At 51.9% G+C, this 15,398-nt stretch overlaps 6 protein-coding genes across 6 annotated transcripts; 1 reads left to right on the plus strand and 5 right to left on the minus strand.

The window, feature by feature from the left end:
- Positions 1 to 969: 969 nt before the first annotated feature.
- Positions 970 to 3,710, minus strand: V8C40DRAFT_273005 (kinase-like domain-containing protein; the record flags this gene model as incomplete). The annotated part of the gene is made up of 2 exons (XM_083220423.1): positions 970 to 2,410; positions 2,488 to 3,710. 2 exons carry the CDS (start codon positions 3,708 to 3,710, stop codon positions 970 to 972), a joined length of 2,664 nt encoding a protein of 887 aa, XP_083077085.1.
- An 813-nt stretch (positions 3,711 to 4,523) lies between these two features.
- On the minus strand, positions 4,524 to 5,272 carry V8C40DRAFT_235802 (uncharacterized protein). The gene is made up of 2 exons (XM_083213914.1): positions 4,897 to 5,272; positions 4,524 to 4,835 (listed from the first exon to the last, which is right to left on the minus strand). Exon 1 carries the CDS (start codon positions 5,176 to 5,178, stop codon positions 4,957 to 4,959), a length of 222 nt encoding a protein of 73 aa, XP_083077086.1. The 5' UTR covers positions 5,179 to 5,272; the 3' UTR covers positions 4,524 to 4,835; positions 4,897 to 4,956.
- A 3,338-nt stretch (positions 5,273 to 8,610) lies between these two features.
- On the minus strand, positions 8,611 to 9,373 carry V8C40DRAFT_235809 (uncharacterized protein). The gene is made up of 3 exons (XM_083213915.1): positions 9,247 to 9,373; positions 9,051 to 9,179; positions 8,611 to 8,960 (listed from the first exon to the last, which is right to left on the minus strand). Exons 2-3 carry the CDS (start codon positions 9,160 to 9,162, stop codon positions 8,830 to 8,832), a joined length of 243 nt encoding a protein of 80 aa, XP_083077087.1. The 5' UTR covers positions 9,163 to 9,179; positions 9,247 to 9,373; the 3' UTR covers positions 8,611 to 8,829.
- A 416-nt stretch (positions 9,374 to 9,789) lies between these two features.
- V8C40DRAFT_143724 (uncharacterized protein) lies at positions 9,790 to 10,890 on the plus strand. The gene is made up of 2 exons (XM_083211228.1): positions 9,790 to 10,080; positions 10,166 to 10,890. Exons 1-2 carry the CDS (start codon positions 9,902 to 9,904, stop codon positions 10,872 to 10,874), a joined length of 888 nt encoding a protein of 295 aa, XP_083077088.1. The 5' UTR covers positions 9,790 to 9,901; the 3' UTR covers positions 10,875 to 10,890.
- On the minus strand, positions 10,878 to 13,005 carry V8C40DRAFT_235811 (iron-sulfur cluster assembly protein NAR1). Its single transcript, XM_083213916.1, has one exon. The coding sequence runs from the start codon at positions 12,629 to 12,631 to the stop codon at positions 10,907 to 10,909; it is 1,725 nt and encodes a 574-aa protein (XP_083077089.1). The 5' UTR covers positions 12,632 to 13,005; the 3' UTR covers positions 10,878 to 10,906.
- Positions 13,006 to 13,393: 388 nt separating this feature from the next.
- On the minus strand, positions 13,394 to 15,236 carry V8C40DRAFT_235813 (C2H2-type zinc finger protein). Its single transcript, XM_083213917.1, has 2 exons — positions 14,488 to 15,236; positions 13,394 to 14,384 (listed from the first exon to the last, which is right to left on the minus strand). The coding sequence occupies exons 1-2, from the start codon at positions 14,999 to 15,001 to the stop codon at positions 13,816 to 13,818; spliced, it is 1,083 nt and encodes a 360-aa protein (XP_083077090.1). The 5' UTR covers positions 15,002 to 15,236; the 3' UTR covers positions 13,394 to 13,815.
- Between the last annotated feature and the right edge of the window lie 162 nt (positions 15,237 to 15,398).

The raw sequence follows: 15,398 nt of genomic DNA on the forward strand, positions 1-15,398 counted from the left end.
TGAGTTGTCCTTAGAATGAATTGTCTTACCATGAAGTGTCTCAAGACCTCCTGTGGTTAGTATCCAGGAGCAACACAATCGTGTGGAATCTCATCAACGGTAATCGCTTTTGATCATGATGATGAGCAACAATATTCACCTCCGATTCGAATTATAACTACACAATAGATAGCACCGCATCATATTGTGGCCTCGGAATTCCGGCAAATGATATTAATTAAATATATATACGTTTTCCAAGATTACTTAAAGCTCCCTTCTTCGGTTAATTACTCTCTCATCGTTCGTTCATCATGAATTTACACACACGCGCCAGAGGCAAATGGTCACCAATAAGCGCGCACGAACAAAAAGACATGATGAGATGCAAGGCGGCATGATCCTACTAGCCTAAGGAAGAAAAAGGAAAAAGAAAAAGAAAAAGAAAAAAGTAAATGCTTATTTGCTTTTGTTTTTGACCCTCTCTTCTGTCCGAGGTTCCCTTTTTTGTTACATCTTGTGTGTGTGTGTGTGTGAAGTCTTCTCTTTCTTTCTCTTTCAATGCCGGAATAGTTTTTTTTCTCTTTCTTTGTGTCTTCTTTTTTCCATTCTTATGTTGCTGGAATCTGCTGCATCAGACTTGTTCACATATGTGCGAGCAGTCTGGGCACTTTGAGTCAATTCCATTTCATCATCATCATCATACATCTTCGGGCTCAACCTGAACTCCAGGATCCTTTCCTGCACAGATAGCCATGGAACAATGCGCAAAATGCAAAACCTAACCAACCCCTTGATGCAATTCATGCCATGATTAACCGTTTGTATCGACATCGTCGTGGTTGTTTTTCGGGATATCAATTTCTTTTTTCCAGGTACAAAAGTCGACCTGCAATTGCCATGACACGAAGGAAAACTAAACAGGGGAAAATAAACAAACGCCATGCAAGCCCTTCCACTCCCGTGTGCCGGTAACCAACCAAATGCCATTTACGGGTCAAAATGCGCGCCTCCAACCATTTGTTCGTCGTGTCCAGATTTGACAATGCCACTCATCCTGTTGGCCTGTCTGGGGTCAATATCCTCTAGATTATCCCAGTCATCGTCACCGTTGGCGTGAGCATCATCCATATCTTCGTCGTCGTTTCTCGACAAGTCACGCATGTGATCATCCAGTGCGCTTTCATCAACGTAGGTGAATCCATGAAAGTTTGCCTGCACCGACGGTGAGAGCGGTGTAGAGGCAGCGTATCCTCTCGCCAGTGCAGCAGCCCGCTCATTGAGAGAGCCATTCTGGTCCAAGGCGGTAGTGAATTCTGGATCGAAATACGACACATCCGTTGCCGACTTCAACTTTGGCTTGAAGGGTGGAGAGATAAGCTTCTTGGCGAGGAGGTTCCAGTCGATGTCGTTGAAGAAGGGGTGGCGTTTAAGCTCTTCAGCATCGTCTGTTGCTCCTAGTCTGTGTTTGGGATTTCTATTAAGCAACCCCTTGACAAAGTTGCGGCCCTCCTGAGAAAGTGTGTCACGCGGGAACCGAACCTTGCCGAAGGCAATGTTCTTGTACATCTGCTGAGTGTCCTCGGCGTAAAAGGGGCTCCATCCGCAGCACATCTCAAACACCAAGACGCCGAGCGACCAGAAGTCGACCATTTTCGTGTATCCTGACTCATCAAGGAGGACTTCAGGTGCGAGGTATTCCGTAGTTCCACAGAAGGTGTTGGTGGTGTCGTTCTTTGTGAGGTTTGCCTTGGACAGGCCGAAGTCGCAGAGCGCGATGTGACCATTCGCGTCTAGGAGAATGTTTTCGGGCTTGAGGTCTCGATAGACAATATCGTTGTTGTGGAGATGCTGGATTGCCAAGATAAGCTCGGCGATGTAGAATTTGGCTCGCTTCTCATCGAACCGGCCTTCCTTCTGGAGGTGCCAGAACAGCTCTCCACCAGACATGTAATCGGTCACCAAGTACAGTTCCGATGGCGTTTGAAACGAGAATTTGAGTCCGACGATGAACGGCGAATCAGACGTAGCCGTGCGAACGAGAATGTTTCGCTCCCCCACGGTATGTGCAACCTCCTTCTTCTGGACAATCACCTTCTTCTGCAAGACCTTCATAGCATAAATTCGCTGGGTATCCTTCTTTCGAACTTGGTAGACCTGACCAAAAGTGCCCTTGCCGATGAGCTTGAGGACCTCAAAGTCGGTGGGACCGAAGTGTTTCCTTTCCGTCCTCTGGTAGGTGACCTCGACAAAAATCTCGCCCGTCGGAATGTTGTCGACAGTGGTGTTTGCGTGTCCTTGCAGCGCGAACCACCCCTTGACAGGACTGTCCTTTTTGGCCTCGAGGTTGACATGGCCCAGGAAATCCTCTCCATTTGCGGCGTGGTCATATACCGAAACGTCTACCTGTAAATCCGAATCGACAACATCGCTACAATGGCGGTTAGCATTACCACTTCCGCGGTGGACGGTGACAACGATTGCCAGTGGGACGATAAATAAACTTACAAGACAGCTTCTGCGTCCCACTTAGGACTTGAGTAAAGGGTCCGGGAGGTTCGGTTACGGAATGTGTTGTAGTCACTAATGCTGGTGTTGCTGCTCTGACGGCTGCGCATTGGGATCGCCATCGGCCTACCAGAATCGCTTACTTGACGCTTCATTGGGATTGCGCCGAGACCAGCCGGTGTTCCTATGACATGTTCCTCCTCCTCGATGGCATGAGGTCCACCAGAGATGAGCTCACTTCGCTGGAACACTGCCACGACGTATGGGTCACGGCTCTTGCGAATTCCTCGCGCCTCAACGATCTTGATGGTCAATCTCCCCTTGGCCGACTGAGCGGCTCCAGAGTTCTTGGGAGTCTGCGTGCCACTTGTCTCGGCGCCATCAGTGCCGGATCCGTTGGGAGTGGTGTCCCTGCTCTCTGGTGTTGGTTGGGCTGTAGAGAGGGCCCTGGTAGGAGTGGGCGGGCCGCTCTTGAACATGATACCACGAGTTAGCTCTTTCAGTCCTTGAAGCGAAAACCATTTAGTTTGAGTTGTGCCAAGCCCCGCCACATCTTGCGAGTGCAGAGTTGGAGAAGAAGACCTGTGAGCTTGTGTATGTGGCACAGGATGAGGAATTGATGCGGCGGCGGTATCTGAGAAAGGGCGGGTAGATAATTGGGAAAGAAGTGGACGATCTTGCAAACAACCCATAGACTTTACTGTTTCCGAGCGACTAGAAGCGCCTGATGAACCGGCACTCCTAATCTCCTCGTCCGAAAAAGTAGTTTCTGGTGCTGCAGACCTCGTAGAAGAGGAGGAAGAGTGTGAAGTGACGGAGGGTAGACAAGAGTTTGTTGATCCCGTCAGTTTTTCCTGGCTAGCGCGCGTGCGAATAGTCAAGTTAGACTGCCGGGAGCAACGAGCTTCTTGTCTGCAAGGCTGAGAGCTTTCAGCATGCTCGAGTGACTGTAGTTTTGTGGATAAGGAGTCCAGCAACTGCTGGCCTTGCATCGGGGCCGAGGGCACGCCTCCCTCCGGTATTGACATTGTAGAAAAGCTCTCCTGGCTTGCAGGAAGGTCTTCACGAACCTGGGCAAAGTAGCTCATGATTCCGGGCAGGCGTTTATCTTGAGGGTCGGGGTGAGGAGTGGCTATGCCGGATCGAGGGGTTTCAAAGCCGATGTGATCCACGCCATCCTCGTCCGTCGCGGCGGTTCTTGCGGATTTGTCAGTACCCTGCATGGTCAACTGAAATAAGGAAAAGAAACGGAAAAAAGCAACGAGGAAAAATATGATAAAAAGATTTGGTTAGGCAAAAAATCAACAATGGCGCGGGGAAATGGTTGATTGAAGTGGGAACACTAGTTCGCGGCTGGCGCCAAGGAAAGGATGGATGGGAATTGAAGTCGTGATGTGCACTAACTCGTTAGGGGGAAAGATTGATTATGACGGACGAGGAAAACACGGAGGCGGCCGGCCAGGCAACCCGGACAGTCCAAGGGCTGAGCAGTCAGAGATGGGAATTCCGAGAGCGGATCCGGCTGTACAAACGCCGGGCGCAACAGGCGCGAAGAAAGGGGAATGACGAGATGAAATTTGCTCCGGTACGGCCACTTAGACGAGTGGGGATATCAAAAACTTGGTCAAGGCTGGAAGTAGAAGGCCTAAAAGCATGCATGTTGTGGCGGGGTTGTGCAGAAGATAGTAAGGGAAAAAAATTTCAAGAGGCTCTGGAAGCGCCAAGCGGCCGATGGTCCGGACAGTTTTGAAAGGGTGTCTTGTTCTTTACTAATCTGCCGTAGAGTGAAACAGAACAGATTCGCAGAATAAGACTCCGGCAGTGATTGTGAATCGGAGGGGTCGACCATGAGTCAGGAAATTGGCCTAGATGAGGCGCTCAAAGGCGGACGGGTAGCTTTCCTAGCCGTATCCTGGTTGGGCCTGGATATGAGTTGAAGCGCCAGGGTATGACGAACATGGTTCCGCAAAATAGCCGTAGTTTCCAGGACAAGCTTGGTTCCATGTAAGAGAAGTTTTCCCCCCTTCGATTGGCATGTGCAAGCGTTTTCGGGTTGCCCGCAAGGACGAGTGGTTGATAGCAGTAAGCTCATAAGACACCCCGCCACAGGCTTGATAAGCGTTGCGTGAAATGCCTGTCTCTTGGCTTCCATCGGAGCGGAAAGGCTGCAAGGCGGAGCATAAACTGGAATATGCCAGAAGCACCAGGCAAACCACCAGTCATTGGCTCACGTAGTCGAGTAACGAGACATTGTTGAAGTTGTTTCAACCCCCAACACCGGGTGCTTTGTGTCAAACCCAGCGCCACTTGCGCGCCAGATCTCCACCGGCAGTTGAGTCGCAGTCATGGTTGATTTCCTCCTCCTGGCTCGACGGGAAACTGGCAATAACAAACAAGTGAAACAAGCAGATGAGGTGTGAATATGATTTGCTTTGTCCCACTCAAATAAATATGGTCCATGAAGAGCTACTACTTGGTAGCTCGCAAGGCTATCGTGGGAGAAGCTATGATGGCGGGGCCAAGCCGCTTCGCGGAACGACACGGAGACTTCCAGAGCGCGGGATAATGGGCTGAAAGACGGACAAAGACACAAAGACAAGACAAACAAACGTACTTTGACATCATTGCTTGAGTTGCCCTCCTCAGAAGGTCGTAGCCACCTCCGGCATGGGCGCTTTCAGGGCCAGACATGGTGAAGCCGCGGGGGGACAATCGGTATTGTATACTCAAGGCTACGCCAGCGGACTGGATAAGATGGGATGGGCGGGGGAAAGGGATTCAGCGCCGTTTGCAGTCGGATGGCGTCGCGCTCGCCAAGGGTCGGTCGAGGGAAAGAGAGTCGACACCAGGAGCGGTGATTTGCGCAGAAAGAAGACAAATACAGTAACAAGATTGGGTGATGAGGGATGATGGGAGCAGCGCGTAAAGGAGCAGGAAAAAAAGTTGTTTGGTAATGGATGGATTCTTGGGGCAAAAGTGAGCCAAGGCGAAGAAGCTGCCCGTAGGCGTCAGTCCGAGGACTCGTACAGTAGGGCCACTGAGTGCTGGTCGCTGTCGCAGGGCCCCGTACAGTGTGTGGGCCGGCTAGCGGAGGGCTCGCGGCGGCGGCTGTAGGGGTGGAGCGCGCTGTAGCAGTAGCCTCTGTCTGCCAGCTCCCCTAGCGCCAGTGCGGCAACGGCATTTCTATGGCTCTCAGCCTGCAGGCCCGAAGACAACATGGAACCTAAGACCCCCTCCCAACATTTGCAACTTCTCAGCCACCACCAGCCAGGCCGTCATCCACTGCGGAGTTCCCACGCGGCCGGCTGCTAGTTGATTGATTGAGCGAAGGCGAGCTGGCGATGGCGGCATCGCCAGCGCGCTCCTCGCATCTGGCCCAGCCCGCCGCCTAGCGTGTACCTGTACCTGTACCGGTACAGGTACTTAAACGAGTCCTGCTGATCAGCCAGCCAGCGATGATGATGATGAGCTGAACCGAAACACACAGGTCATCGACTGGGACTGCCAAGTGCTAGCCTCAAATCAACACCAGGGCTCCGTATTCGCATCCGGGGTTTGCTGAGGGTTGATGGTTATTATCCCGTGTTGGGACCGAGTACAGGTACCTACAGATGCAAATAGAAGTACGGGATCTTGGGCTCAAAGATGGAGGACCAAAAGTACCACCTCAGCTCGCCCCCCTGCCTCTGTGCTGTTCAATGTCTCATCCCTTCATTGCCTTGCCTACATGAGGTAGCACTAATAAACAAATAAACACCTCAAGTAAGGTACTGTACATGTCGTGCTGCGTCGCAAAAGGTGAATAACGCCGGTTGCCAATACAGACGTGGACGCCGTGGAAACGAATAGACTCGGCAAGGCGGTGGCTAATAAACTTGACAGGGGGTTGCTTCCGAGATCTTGGCCCGGGCGGCGAATCAAAGCATCACCGCCGTTCAAGGTTTTGAAGGGCTCGGGTACCGCGTTTCCCGAGACAAGGAGGAGCAGCCTCTGTCACCATTACAACGCTACAGGCCGGCCGCTGGCGATTGATTTGCCGCTCAACTGCAGCATCGCGTTTTTGGAGTCGGGGGCCCTTTTCTTCACCGAGTGGAGATGACCTGCGTGCGTACCAGTACAGCACAGTACTGAAGGTTTTCATACAAACGACTGGAGGTGGAGAGAGCATCAAAATATCTACACATACTGTGAGGCGGGGCTGCAGATATTCACCGTCCCTCTCTTTACCAATCAATCCAGGTACGAGTACACCGTCAAATCAGGCCCTCAGCTCTCTACCTAGCAGGTATGACACGTGTGGTGCCGTTGCCGTACATCGCATTAGTTGATTAGTACATGCGACAACGTGTGTTCTTGGTGGCGGTGTGAGTCAAGAAAGACGGATGCCGTGCTGCTGAGGAGCTGCAACATAAGTCCCGGCAATCTGGTAATGGTGTCCACGATCCAGGTCCAGTGAGAGCAACTCCCAAGCCACTCTTGTACCCGCTATAAGCTGGACAAACAGCGGAGAGCATCAAGGATCCCAGCTTGATCTCTTCATGTTCCATTGTTCAAAGCAGCCTTGGGCATACAATCTTACATGGTGAGCGATAGGATCGGGCGCCACTTCCTGGTTGTGGTGGTATTGAAGCCTCGCCTCCATTCCCTAGCCTAGTGAAGCAAGGGAGACTTGCGGTTCTCTTCTTGCGATGCTAGTCACTTGCTCCTTCGTAATGTGAGCCAGTGGCCCTCAAGTATCACATTTCCCTCGGCCTCTGGGAGGTTTGGGGGTTTGGGGTATCACACTGTCTGGTGGAACTTGTCCCGCCACCTCCCAGCCAATAGACCCGACCGATTGACTGCCAACGAAAAATGCCTACCAGAAAGCCGCGAAAGGGTGTCCTGCAATATCTTGATAGTCCATGAGCTTTAAGCACGCTATCGTGTATTACAGATGTCTCGAAACACGAGGTGCATGTACTTTGCTGCAGATTCCATATCACATCACAAGAAACTCCATTATACAGCATTCCATCTGTACAGTGCAAGGCAACGACTCAGCCACGATTCAAGTCTTGCCACCGCAGCTGTTGCAATGTTCTGAAATTGTGATTGATAATTTCTCCATTGCCTCTTTACACTTGCGACTCGCTAGGCAGAAGTCACCAACAACCAACATGGCCAGCCGCCAAGTGCGTCTAGGTTGGTCTGGCGCTGTCCAGACCCAATCTACCTGAGGCGGAAAAAGAAAAAGACTCGCATTTGCCACGCCATCTCGCATGCACGAGTTACTCCAAGAATGAGGGGGAAAGGCAGGCAGGCAGGGATAGCTCTCAGGCAAGGGACTGGAAGAGGCTGCGGGCTCAGCCTCGTCTGGCTGCAAATCAGCTGACGTGGGATCACATCTTGTAGTTACATACATGATGCATTCCATCCTAGAGCTGATATTAAGACCGGCCGTATTCATTGCTCCATCGCCGTGACTAGCGGTGGTGCCTGTTCGTTACAAGCTGCGCACTGTGCCTCTGCATCGCTGCCTCACAATCAGTAGAAACGAAACTTGCTGTGGCTGGAGTGTGGCACTTGAGTTTTGGTTCTTCGACTCCAACATTGAAGCACGTCGTGAGTATTCCTACACGTGGAATAGTGTTATCGCCGGTTTCGCATTAGCCCTTAAGCATTGCAGAATTTTCTAGTGTCCTTCTAGCCTCTTCCCTGCTCTGCTCTCGCCAAGAGCGAATCCAGAGATACGACCATTTCATGGCGCCGATGGCTTGCTTTGGAGTGGCAATTCGTTGGTAGCATATCTGTCACCGATGCCATACTGTAGGAGGCCATCGTGAGCCATCGTGGAGCGATTTTCTTGTATCCCTCAACTCTGGGCACAGCACGATATTACTCGAAGTTGGGTTTAGCGTGACAGTGTGACAATCCGGGAGAGATCGTTGAACCCACCTTTCATCCCAGAGTGTGGGAGTGACACTTTCTTGGACTACAATAGAAACAACAGTCCAGCGCGGACATGCCGAAAGCGTGCCTGGACATTGATTTCGGGGAAGAGCTGGATGTTCAATAGCTAATGCAATGTTGCCAAGCCAACGTTACAGGAACCCTTTTACTTACTACCTCCATCTGGGATGGTTCCATTGTTCTATTAGAGCAGCCAGCCATCGTATGGCGTCAAGAGCGAAATGAGAGTAAAGCACACAGATATTGAGTAACATCCCTGTTATCGCCGGCTACAGTCGTAAAGAAAAGCTGTTTAATCAAGTACAATACAGCCCTTTATGCGTTGTCGTTACATCGTAAAATGAAAGCCTCGCCAATTCCCACCAAATGCCCACCATACCTAATATCCTGTACCTAGGTAGTCTTAGTAGAACGATGCTCCTTAATGATAGCCAGCCACTTCTGCTCCATCTCGGGCGTCACACCCCTTGGCCAGTTTTGAGGGTCTGACGTCTTTCGTGGAACCAACGGATCGACATAGCGGGCTTGACGCAACGGATACTCTCGGTCAGTATGTGAAACACAGGGGAGCACGGAGGCACGTGAATTTTGGAGACCGGACGAAAACCACTTACTGATATGGAAATGCTGATCCAAAAGGCGGCTCTTGATAGCCTCGCCGTCTTCCCTGAGCCTTTTGGAGGCGTTTGAGGCTGCAGGTGCCGAGGGACTTGATGCTTCAGCCATGGCAGTTGAGAAAGAGGCTAGCGAGAGGATGCATTAACTGGGCGGCCCATGAGTTGACATTATGGAGTAGATCCATGTTCATACCTTTTCTTATCAGATGGAAACTTTAGAAACTCCAAATCTTGGGTATCGTCGTCTAAACTATGTAGGCAATAAGGTGCTTGGTTAAACTTCATGCCACCCAGAGGAAACTCCCTGCTGTCAATGAATTGACTGCAAAGCACCTTAAGAAGTTCCCGCCCCACCAAATGGCTCCCCGCAGCCGGAAAAGGATCCAGCCCAGAGGAAAAAGTCCGAAAATAGATACCTAGATGTACTTTCAACGGAGCGCTGACGCCGCAGAATTTACTTTCGCAAAGGGCCACAGCCTCGGTATTTTACAGGTACCGCGCGTCAAAATTATAACCACACAAACAATTCCCAACCTCGATAGACCAAACTACCTGCTTCCTCTCGAACCTCTCGACGAACCTTGTTCCATGCAGCCACGGGCTTCGATGCGCAGATTTACGTAGCTGGACAAGGGCGTCAAGGCGGCCTAGAAGCATAAAGCAGACGACGTGAAAAGACTGGGATTTGCTGTGCGGCGAATGCTTTTGACACAAAGCCAGACGACGAGCATACCCAAGTTATAACATCCGGCTCCTCAGCTTCGAAGCTGTCCTTCAACGTTTCCATTGCTTATTAGCTTCAACCAACCATTCTTATTCGTTCATTATTTCGTTCATTCTTATAAAAGATGAGCAGAGCAGGCGGCGTTCCCGTTCCCGATGCCTGGGACGACGACTGGGAAGCTCAAGCTGACCGGCTCGACCGCAAAGAAGCCAAGGAGCCGCAAGCCGTTCCGCAACCCAATCTGAGCAGACAAGAACGAATGCAGCAGCACGCCGAGGCAAACCGGAAACTATGGGAATCAGCGTATGAAAGATACTTCCACAAACTCAAGCTGCCCGTAATGATTTCTTTGGCTGACTTTGACTTTGCTTCTGTTCTGCGGAAACAGCGATTCGACAACAGAGACCTTCCACTACATTGAAGCCAACGGCGGCGGCGTCCCTCTCACCACGAGCTTCAAGCCCCAGGTCAAAGTCCTTAGCCGCAAGCCCGTCATTGCCAAGAAGGACCCCGTCACGGGCCTGGCCCAGATGTCACTCGACGACGGCGACGACGGTCGGCCGCAGCAGGCGCAGATGACGCCCGACGAAATCCGCGCAAAGCAGAAGCGCGACCGCGAGGAGAAGCAGCGGCGCTACGACGAGGCCCGAGCAAAGATCTTTGGCGAGTCCGCCCCTTCGTCGCGCGGGTCGTCGCCGGGGACGGGCACCGTTACACCTCCGAGGACTGAAGGGCGAGGGTCGTACCGTGGGCGTGGTAGGGGGCGCGGTGGGAACTACAGCGGCGGCTATAACTACGGCAACAATGGCGGCAGTGGCAGCAGCAATAACAATAGCAGCAGTGCTATCAACAACGAGAGCAGCGGACAGCAATTTGAGCCTCGGCGGCCTGCCGCTCAACCCGGTCCTAGGAGGGAGCTATTCGACCCAAGCTCTTCCCCGAAGCCAGAGTCGATCCGACGAGGAGGCAGCGATTCTCCCATGCGAGGCCAGGCGGGCCGAGACGAGCACCAGGCAATTCGAGCGCCTAGAGGACCGGATGGAAGTGGTAGAGGAGGCTTTGGCTTTGCACGGCGTGGTGGCAGCAGAGATACTTGAATCGTTGCTTCATTATTTCTATATAAAGCTACCTACCACCCACCGTCAGCTTTACCGGCCAGCTGAGCGGCTCTCTCGGTGGCTGTATCCTTTCCAACATCGCTAATCACCTCACGATAGCTTGTGAAAGCCAGTCTATCTAACCCTATACCTGTCATGCGAGACCAGTACGCCAGGGTATCATCTATATACGAGTGGGAAATGCCTCCAATGACCTTCTCGGGGCCACAGCCATTTTGTTCGACCAGCGAATCTTCGCCCGAGAAATATGCCTCATCGATTTCTGCCAGCCAATCCTTTTGCTCCTGCGGACCTGGCTTCTCCGAAATGTTCTTGCGCTCAAGAATCACGGGATCGTCGACTTTGATTTGACCACCACCATTAGTGCAGCCGCCGGGGCATGCCATGACTTCAACAAAGCTATAATCGAGAGAGGCGGCTTTCCCTGCCGGGCGGCGAGCACTCCCAAAGGGCTTTCCGCCCGGCATGCGGGACGGACGGGCCGGCTTCAAACGCCTGACAAGATTTTGGATATTTCTGAAGCCGTAGTACCGAGCGGCCTTGAAAATAGGCTCGCCGTTTACCGTGACAAAGTATTCGACAACATCAACATTACGGCCTCGGACGATTTGTATCTCGGAGCCTGGCGTTTGGGCGGCCCTGGTTTGGAGAATGTGGTGTAACAGGCCACCGGACGAACCAGCTACACGCGAGGGGTTTCTTGAGCCCTTGGTCGGAAACAAGAATGCCTGGAGTTTTTCATCGGGGAAGGGTATTGAAGGTGTGAGGGATGATGCGGATTTGGACATGTTGAAGAAGTCGAGTCCCCTTGACTCTGCCAGCATCAGGACCTCTCTGCTGGTGATGACGCAGTCGACGTCTCGAATTCCCTTTCCAGGCAAGCCAGAGCGCGCCCACACTTCATCGGTGAGCTCTTCCCGACTGGCCTCGAGCTTCTTATCGAAACAAGGCATGATGGCCACATGCCATATTCTACTGGGCGGGATGCCCAGCTTCCGGCTCAGCGATGTTTTCAGGATGGTGCCCATAAGGGCCTGTGGCGACTTGACTTTGGATAAATGTGGTAAAACATATGGATGAGTCTTTTCTGCATAGCACACCCAGCCAGGACATGACGAAGCTAGGATTGGCTGTGACGGCCTTGAGACGCCCGGTGTGGGGGAAGAGAGGACCTCGGCTGCACCGAGCGCAAGAGTCGCATCTCGGGCCACATTGATATCGACCACCCACTCGAATGAAGTATTCCACTTTCCTCCTTTTGCAAGTCCCTCGGGACCCCGTAACAGACTCTCCAGCATATATCCGGCCTGGCTCTCGGAGACGCCTGGCCCGCATGCAGCAGCTAGGTTTGCCCTCGTTTGGGAGCTTACACTAGCAACGAACAGCTTGGCGTCTTCATTCTCCAGGCCCTCGACTGTGAAATTCCCGCTCGCATCGGGTCCTACTACGCGCAGCGCCGGGGCCGCATCGAGCGTTGAAATGACTTCGGTGTGGCTCTGCAGGCTGACTAGGATAGCCTCTGCGGATGTGACGCAGCCGGAGCAGGCGAGGCAGTCTGTGAGAGAGATCTGAGCGGGTGTGGCATTGGACGAAGAGGGTTGCTGGCCATCGAGAATGACTTCGTTTTCGTTGGCGGACTGCTGGGGTGCGGCGGAGAGGGTCTCGATGGGCTTGATGCAGGCGACTCCGGGGGAGATGAAGTCGTTGAGATCGTCGGCGGAGAGGATGGCACTCATGGTGCGGGATTACGGCAATGCCGTCGCTTTTGTATTCTCGAGATGGATAGGATAACCAGTAGATTGTTTTGTTTGATTTGGATTCTTCTCTGTTGTCCTCTCGGTGTTTGTTTGTGAATGTTGTATGCAGGCACTTAGTTCGGCTGTTTTGTTGCGAGTGGCGAGTTTTGCGATTTCCGTGGCGCACTCGGTTTCTTGATAAGCACGTGTCGAAGTAACCAAAGCAAACTTAGTAGCAAACAACCAAAGAATGAAATGAGAAGAAGGAAGCTCTTAAAGATGAAGAAATTAGAGTATCTTGCTTTTTTGTATTCAGAGATGAGTCTGGGGCGCCGCGCAAATAAAAAGTCGAGGATTTCAAATCCGTTTTGTACTAGAGAAAATGAAGGTACGAAAGTATGAACGCAGCGCAGCGGAACTTGAAAGATTTAGTGGGGATGCGAAATCGGCGGCGTTGGGATTTTGGAGGGGGGGTCCCGCCTAGGATCGTTTTTCCGAGGAACCTGGAAGCATTATTAAGAAAGTTGGTACTTTGATATTTGTTGGGATGGTTATTTGGCTGGTTGAAGCTGTATAGAATATTACTTCAATTTGAAAGGTGGTTTGTTTTATTTATTACAGATTGGATATGACAATTACAGCGGGAAGAGAAGACAAGAAGATGCATCTCATCTGCTAACTAAGGATGTGATACTATAATAGTAAAGATAGTCGAATACAGATAGATATCAAGTGTTGCATTAGTATCGACAAAGCAAATAAGCCATGTTAAATCATTCTTTGGTATATTTCATTGCTATCTTACACCATGCGACCAAAGAAAACCTGAGAGCATATCCTCTTCTTCTCCCCTGCATACTATGTATCTAACGTCGGACTTTCATGCTGGCCCAGACAGTAAAGAAGCGCAAGGTAAAAGCAATAAGACAACAAACAAAATACTTGATAGTAAAAGAAAATAGAAAGAGACAAAGATCAAGATTACGGTTGCTTCTAAGCCCGCCTTGCATGTCCTCTGATAAAAACTCCCAAAACTCCCCGTTGCATTCTAAATGCACGCCCATCTTTTTGCTTCAATCCCTTCCAGCCCCGTCCGATGGTCCTATTCGCCGAAATTTCCACCTCCAGCGTCTGCCATTTGGAAAAAACACAAATTTCCGCGGAGAACTGCGTCCCTCAAGCTCCTATTCCTTGTCAGCAGTCGCAGAGACGGCTTCCTTGTGAACGCCATTGCCAGTCTCTTCATCTCTTTCCTCCGTGCTGCTGGGGAGCTGCACATCCGCAGCGCCAGAGATGATGGCTTGACGGCGCTCATGCCAGTCCACCTCACTCTGGATGACCTGCGCCAGCAAAATCTCCTTCTCGAGCCACTCCTTGTAGTAGAGATCCTCCCACTGCTTGCACTCGTTCTTGAGCGCCTCTCCAACCTCCTCTGCCCATGTCGCCTCCCAGTGGCACTTGCGCCATAGCTTGGCGAGGGGAAGCTCGAGCTCTTCTTCGGTGAAGAGCTCCGAGGTAAGTGCCGTGAAGCACTCTGATGGAGGAACCTCGCCGTTGGCGTCGTCTCCGTCGTCTTGTCCGGCGGATTGCGATTGGGGAGTTTTGATGATGATCTTGAGCTTTCCAGTCCGACCTGTTGGCCCCGATTGCATAGATTTGGGTACGGGGTCGGATGGTCGGAGAGCTTCGGTTTCGTGAACGGTGCGCATGTGTTTAGCTAGGGCATCGGACCTCGTAAATGAGCGGTCGCATTCTGTTGAGCAATTAGTTAGTATGACGGATAATATCGAATGGAGAAGCTATAAGTCAAAAAAGGAGAAAAGCACAAGGGATATCGCTCTCCAAAAGACACATACCAGGCAGATAGCAGTAAAAGGGCTTCTCTCTGGTGTGGCTCCGCATGTGAGCCTTCAAGGCATAGCCACTGGCATGAGGCAAGCCCTTTCGGTTGCAGCTTCGCCATTCGCACGTGTACTTCTTCTGACGGTTCTCAATGTGCGAATTGTGAATGTGCTCAACTAGCTTGTCCATGTTGCCCTGGTCTCCTGCAGGGCAGCCGTCCCAGTCGCAGATGGTCACCTGGTCCTGGAAGTCTTCCTCCTCCAGCCTTGCGTTCACGGGGGAGCTCGGGATGTCGCCTGACGTGTCCGACGATACGTCCGACATGCCCTCGAGAGGATCGGGTTCTGGCACCGGCTCGTGCTCGGCATCGGGGATCACGGCCGACGATGTTGTCGAGCCGGCCTCGACTTTTTGGCGTTTGGACGGCCGCAGCGTTGTTTCGTCATCGTGGAGATCTTCTTCGTACGGCTCTGACGAGTCCATTGCTGACGATAATGGCGAGTCTGGGGGTGAGTAGTTTGGCGCCATGGTGGTTTGGCGCGTGTTGCTGCGGTGGGAGTAAGATGGCGAGTCGCGTGGAAAAGAGCAGTAGCGCTCTCTATTAAAGGTTTAGAAAAAGACCAGGGAGGAGAAAAAGAAGAAGTCAAGAGCCTTGAAGGCAAAAGAAAAGGAAATCGAGGGAGCGCGCGATGCCCTTGCGCTGGCGAGGGATCAATTGATGGCTGATGCGTAGGTTTGGAATAAAGAGAGTGTCGTCCTGCGTCGTCAGAAAATTGGCCTGGCTGCGCTTGCTTGCCCAGTATTCGTTCTATACAGGTACCGTCTAAAAGTACATAGCCTCGCTGATGCTTGGCTGGATCAAGCTAGGGGGCCTTGCTGTGTCGCACAGTGTGAACCCCGAAAGGCAAGGCCGTGGTGATGGCTT

Source organism: Trichoderma camerunense (assembly GCF_050948025.1).
Source record: "Trichoderma camerunense strain CBS 138272 chromosome Unknown V8C40scaffold_3, whole genome shotgun sequence".
Lineage (NCBI taxonomy): Eukaryota > Fungi > Ascomycota > Sordariomycetes > Hypocreales > Hypocreaceae > Trichoderma > Trichoderma camerunense.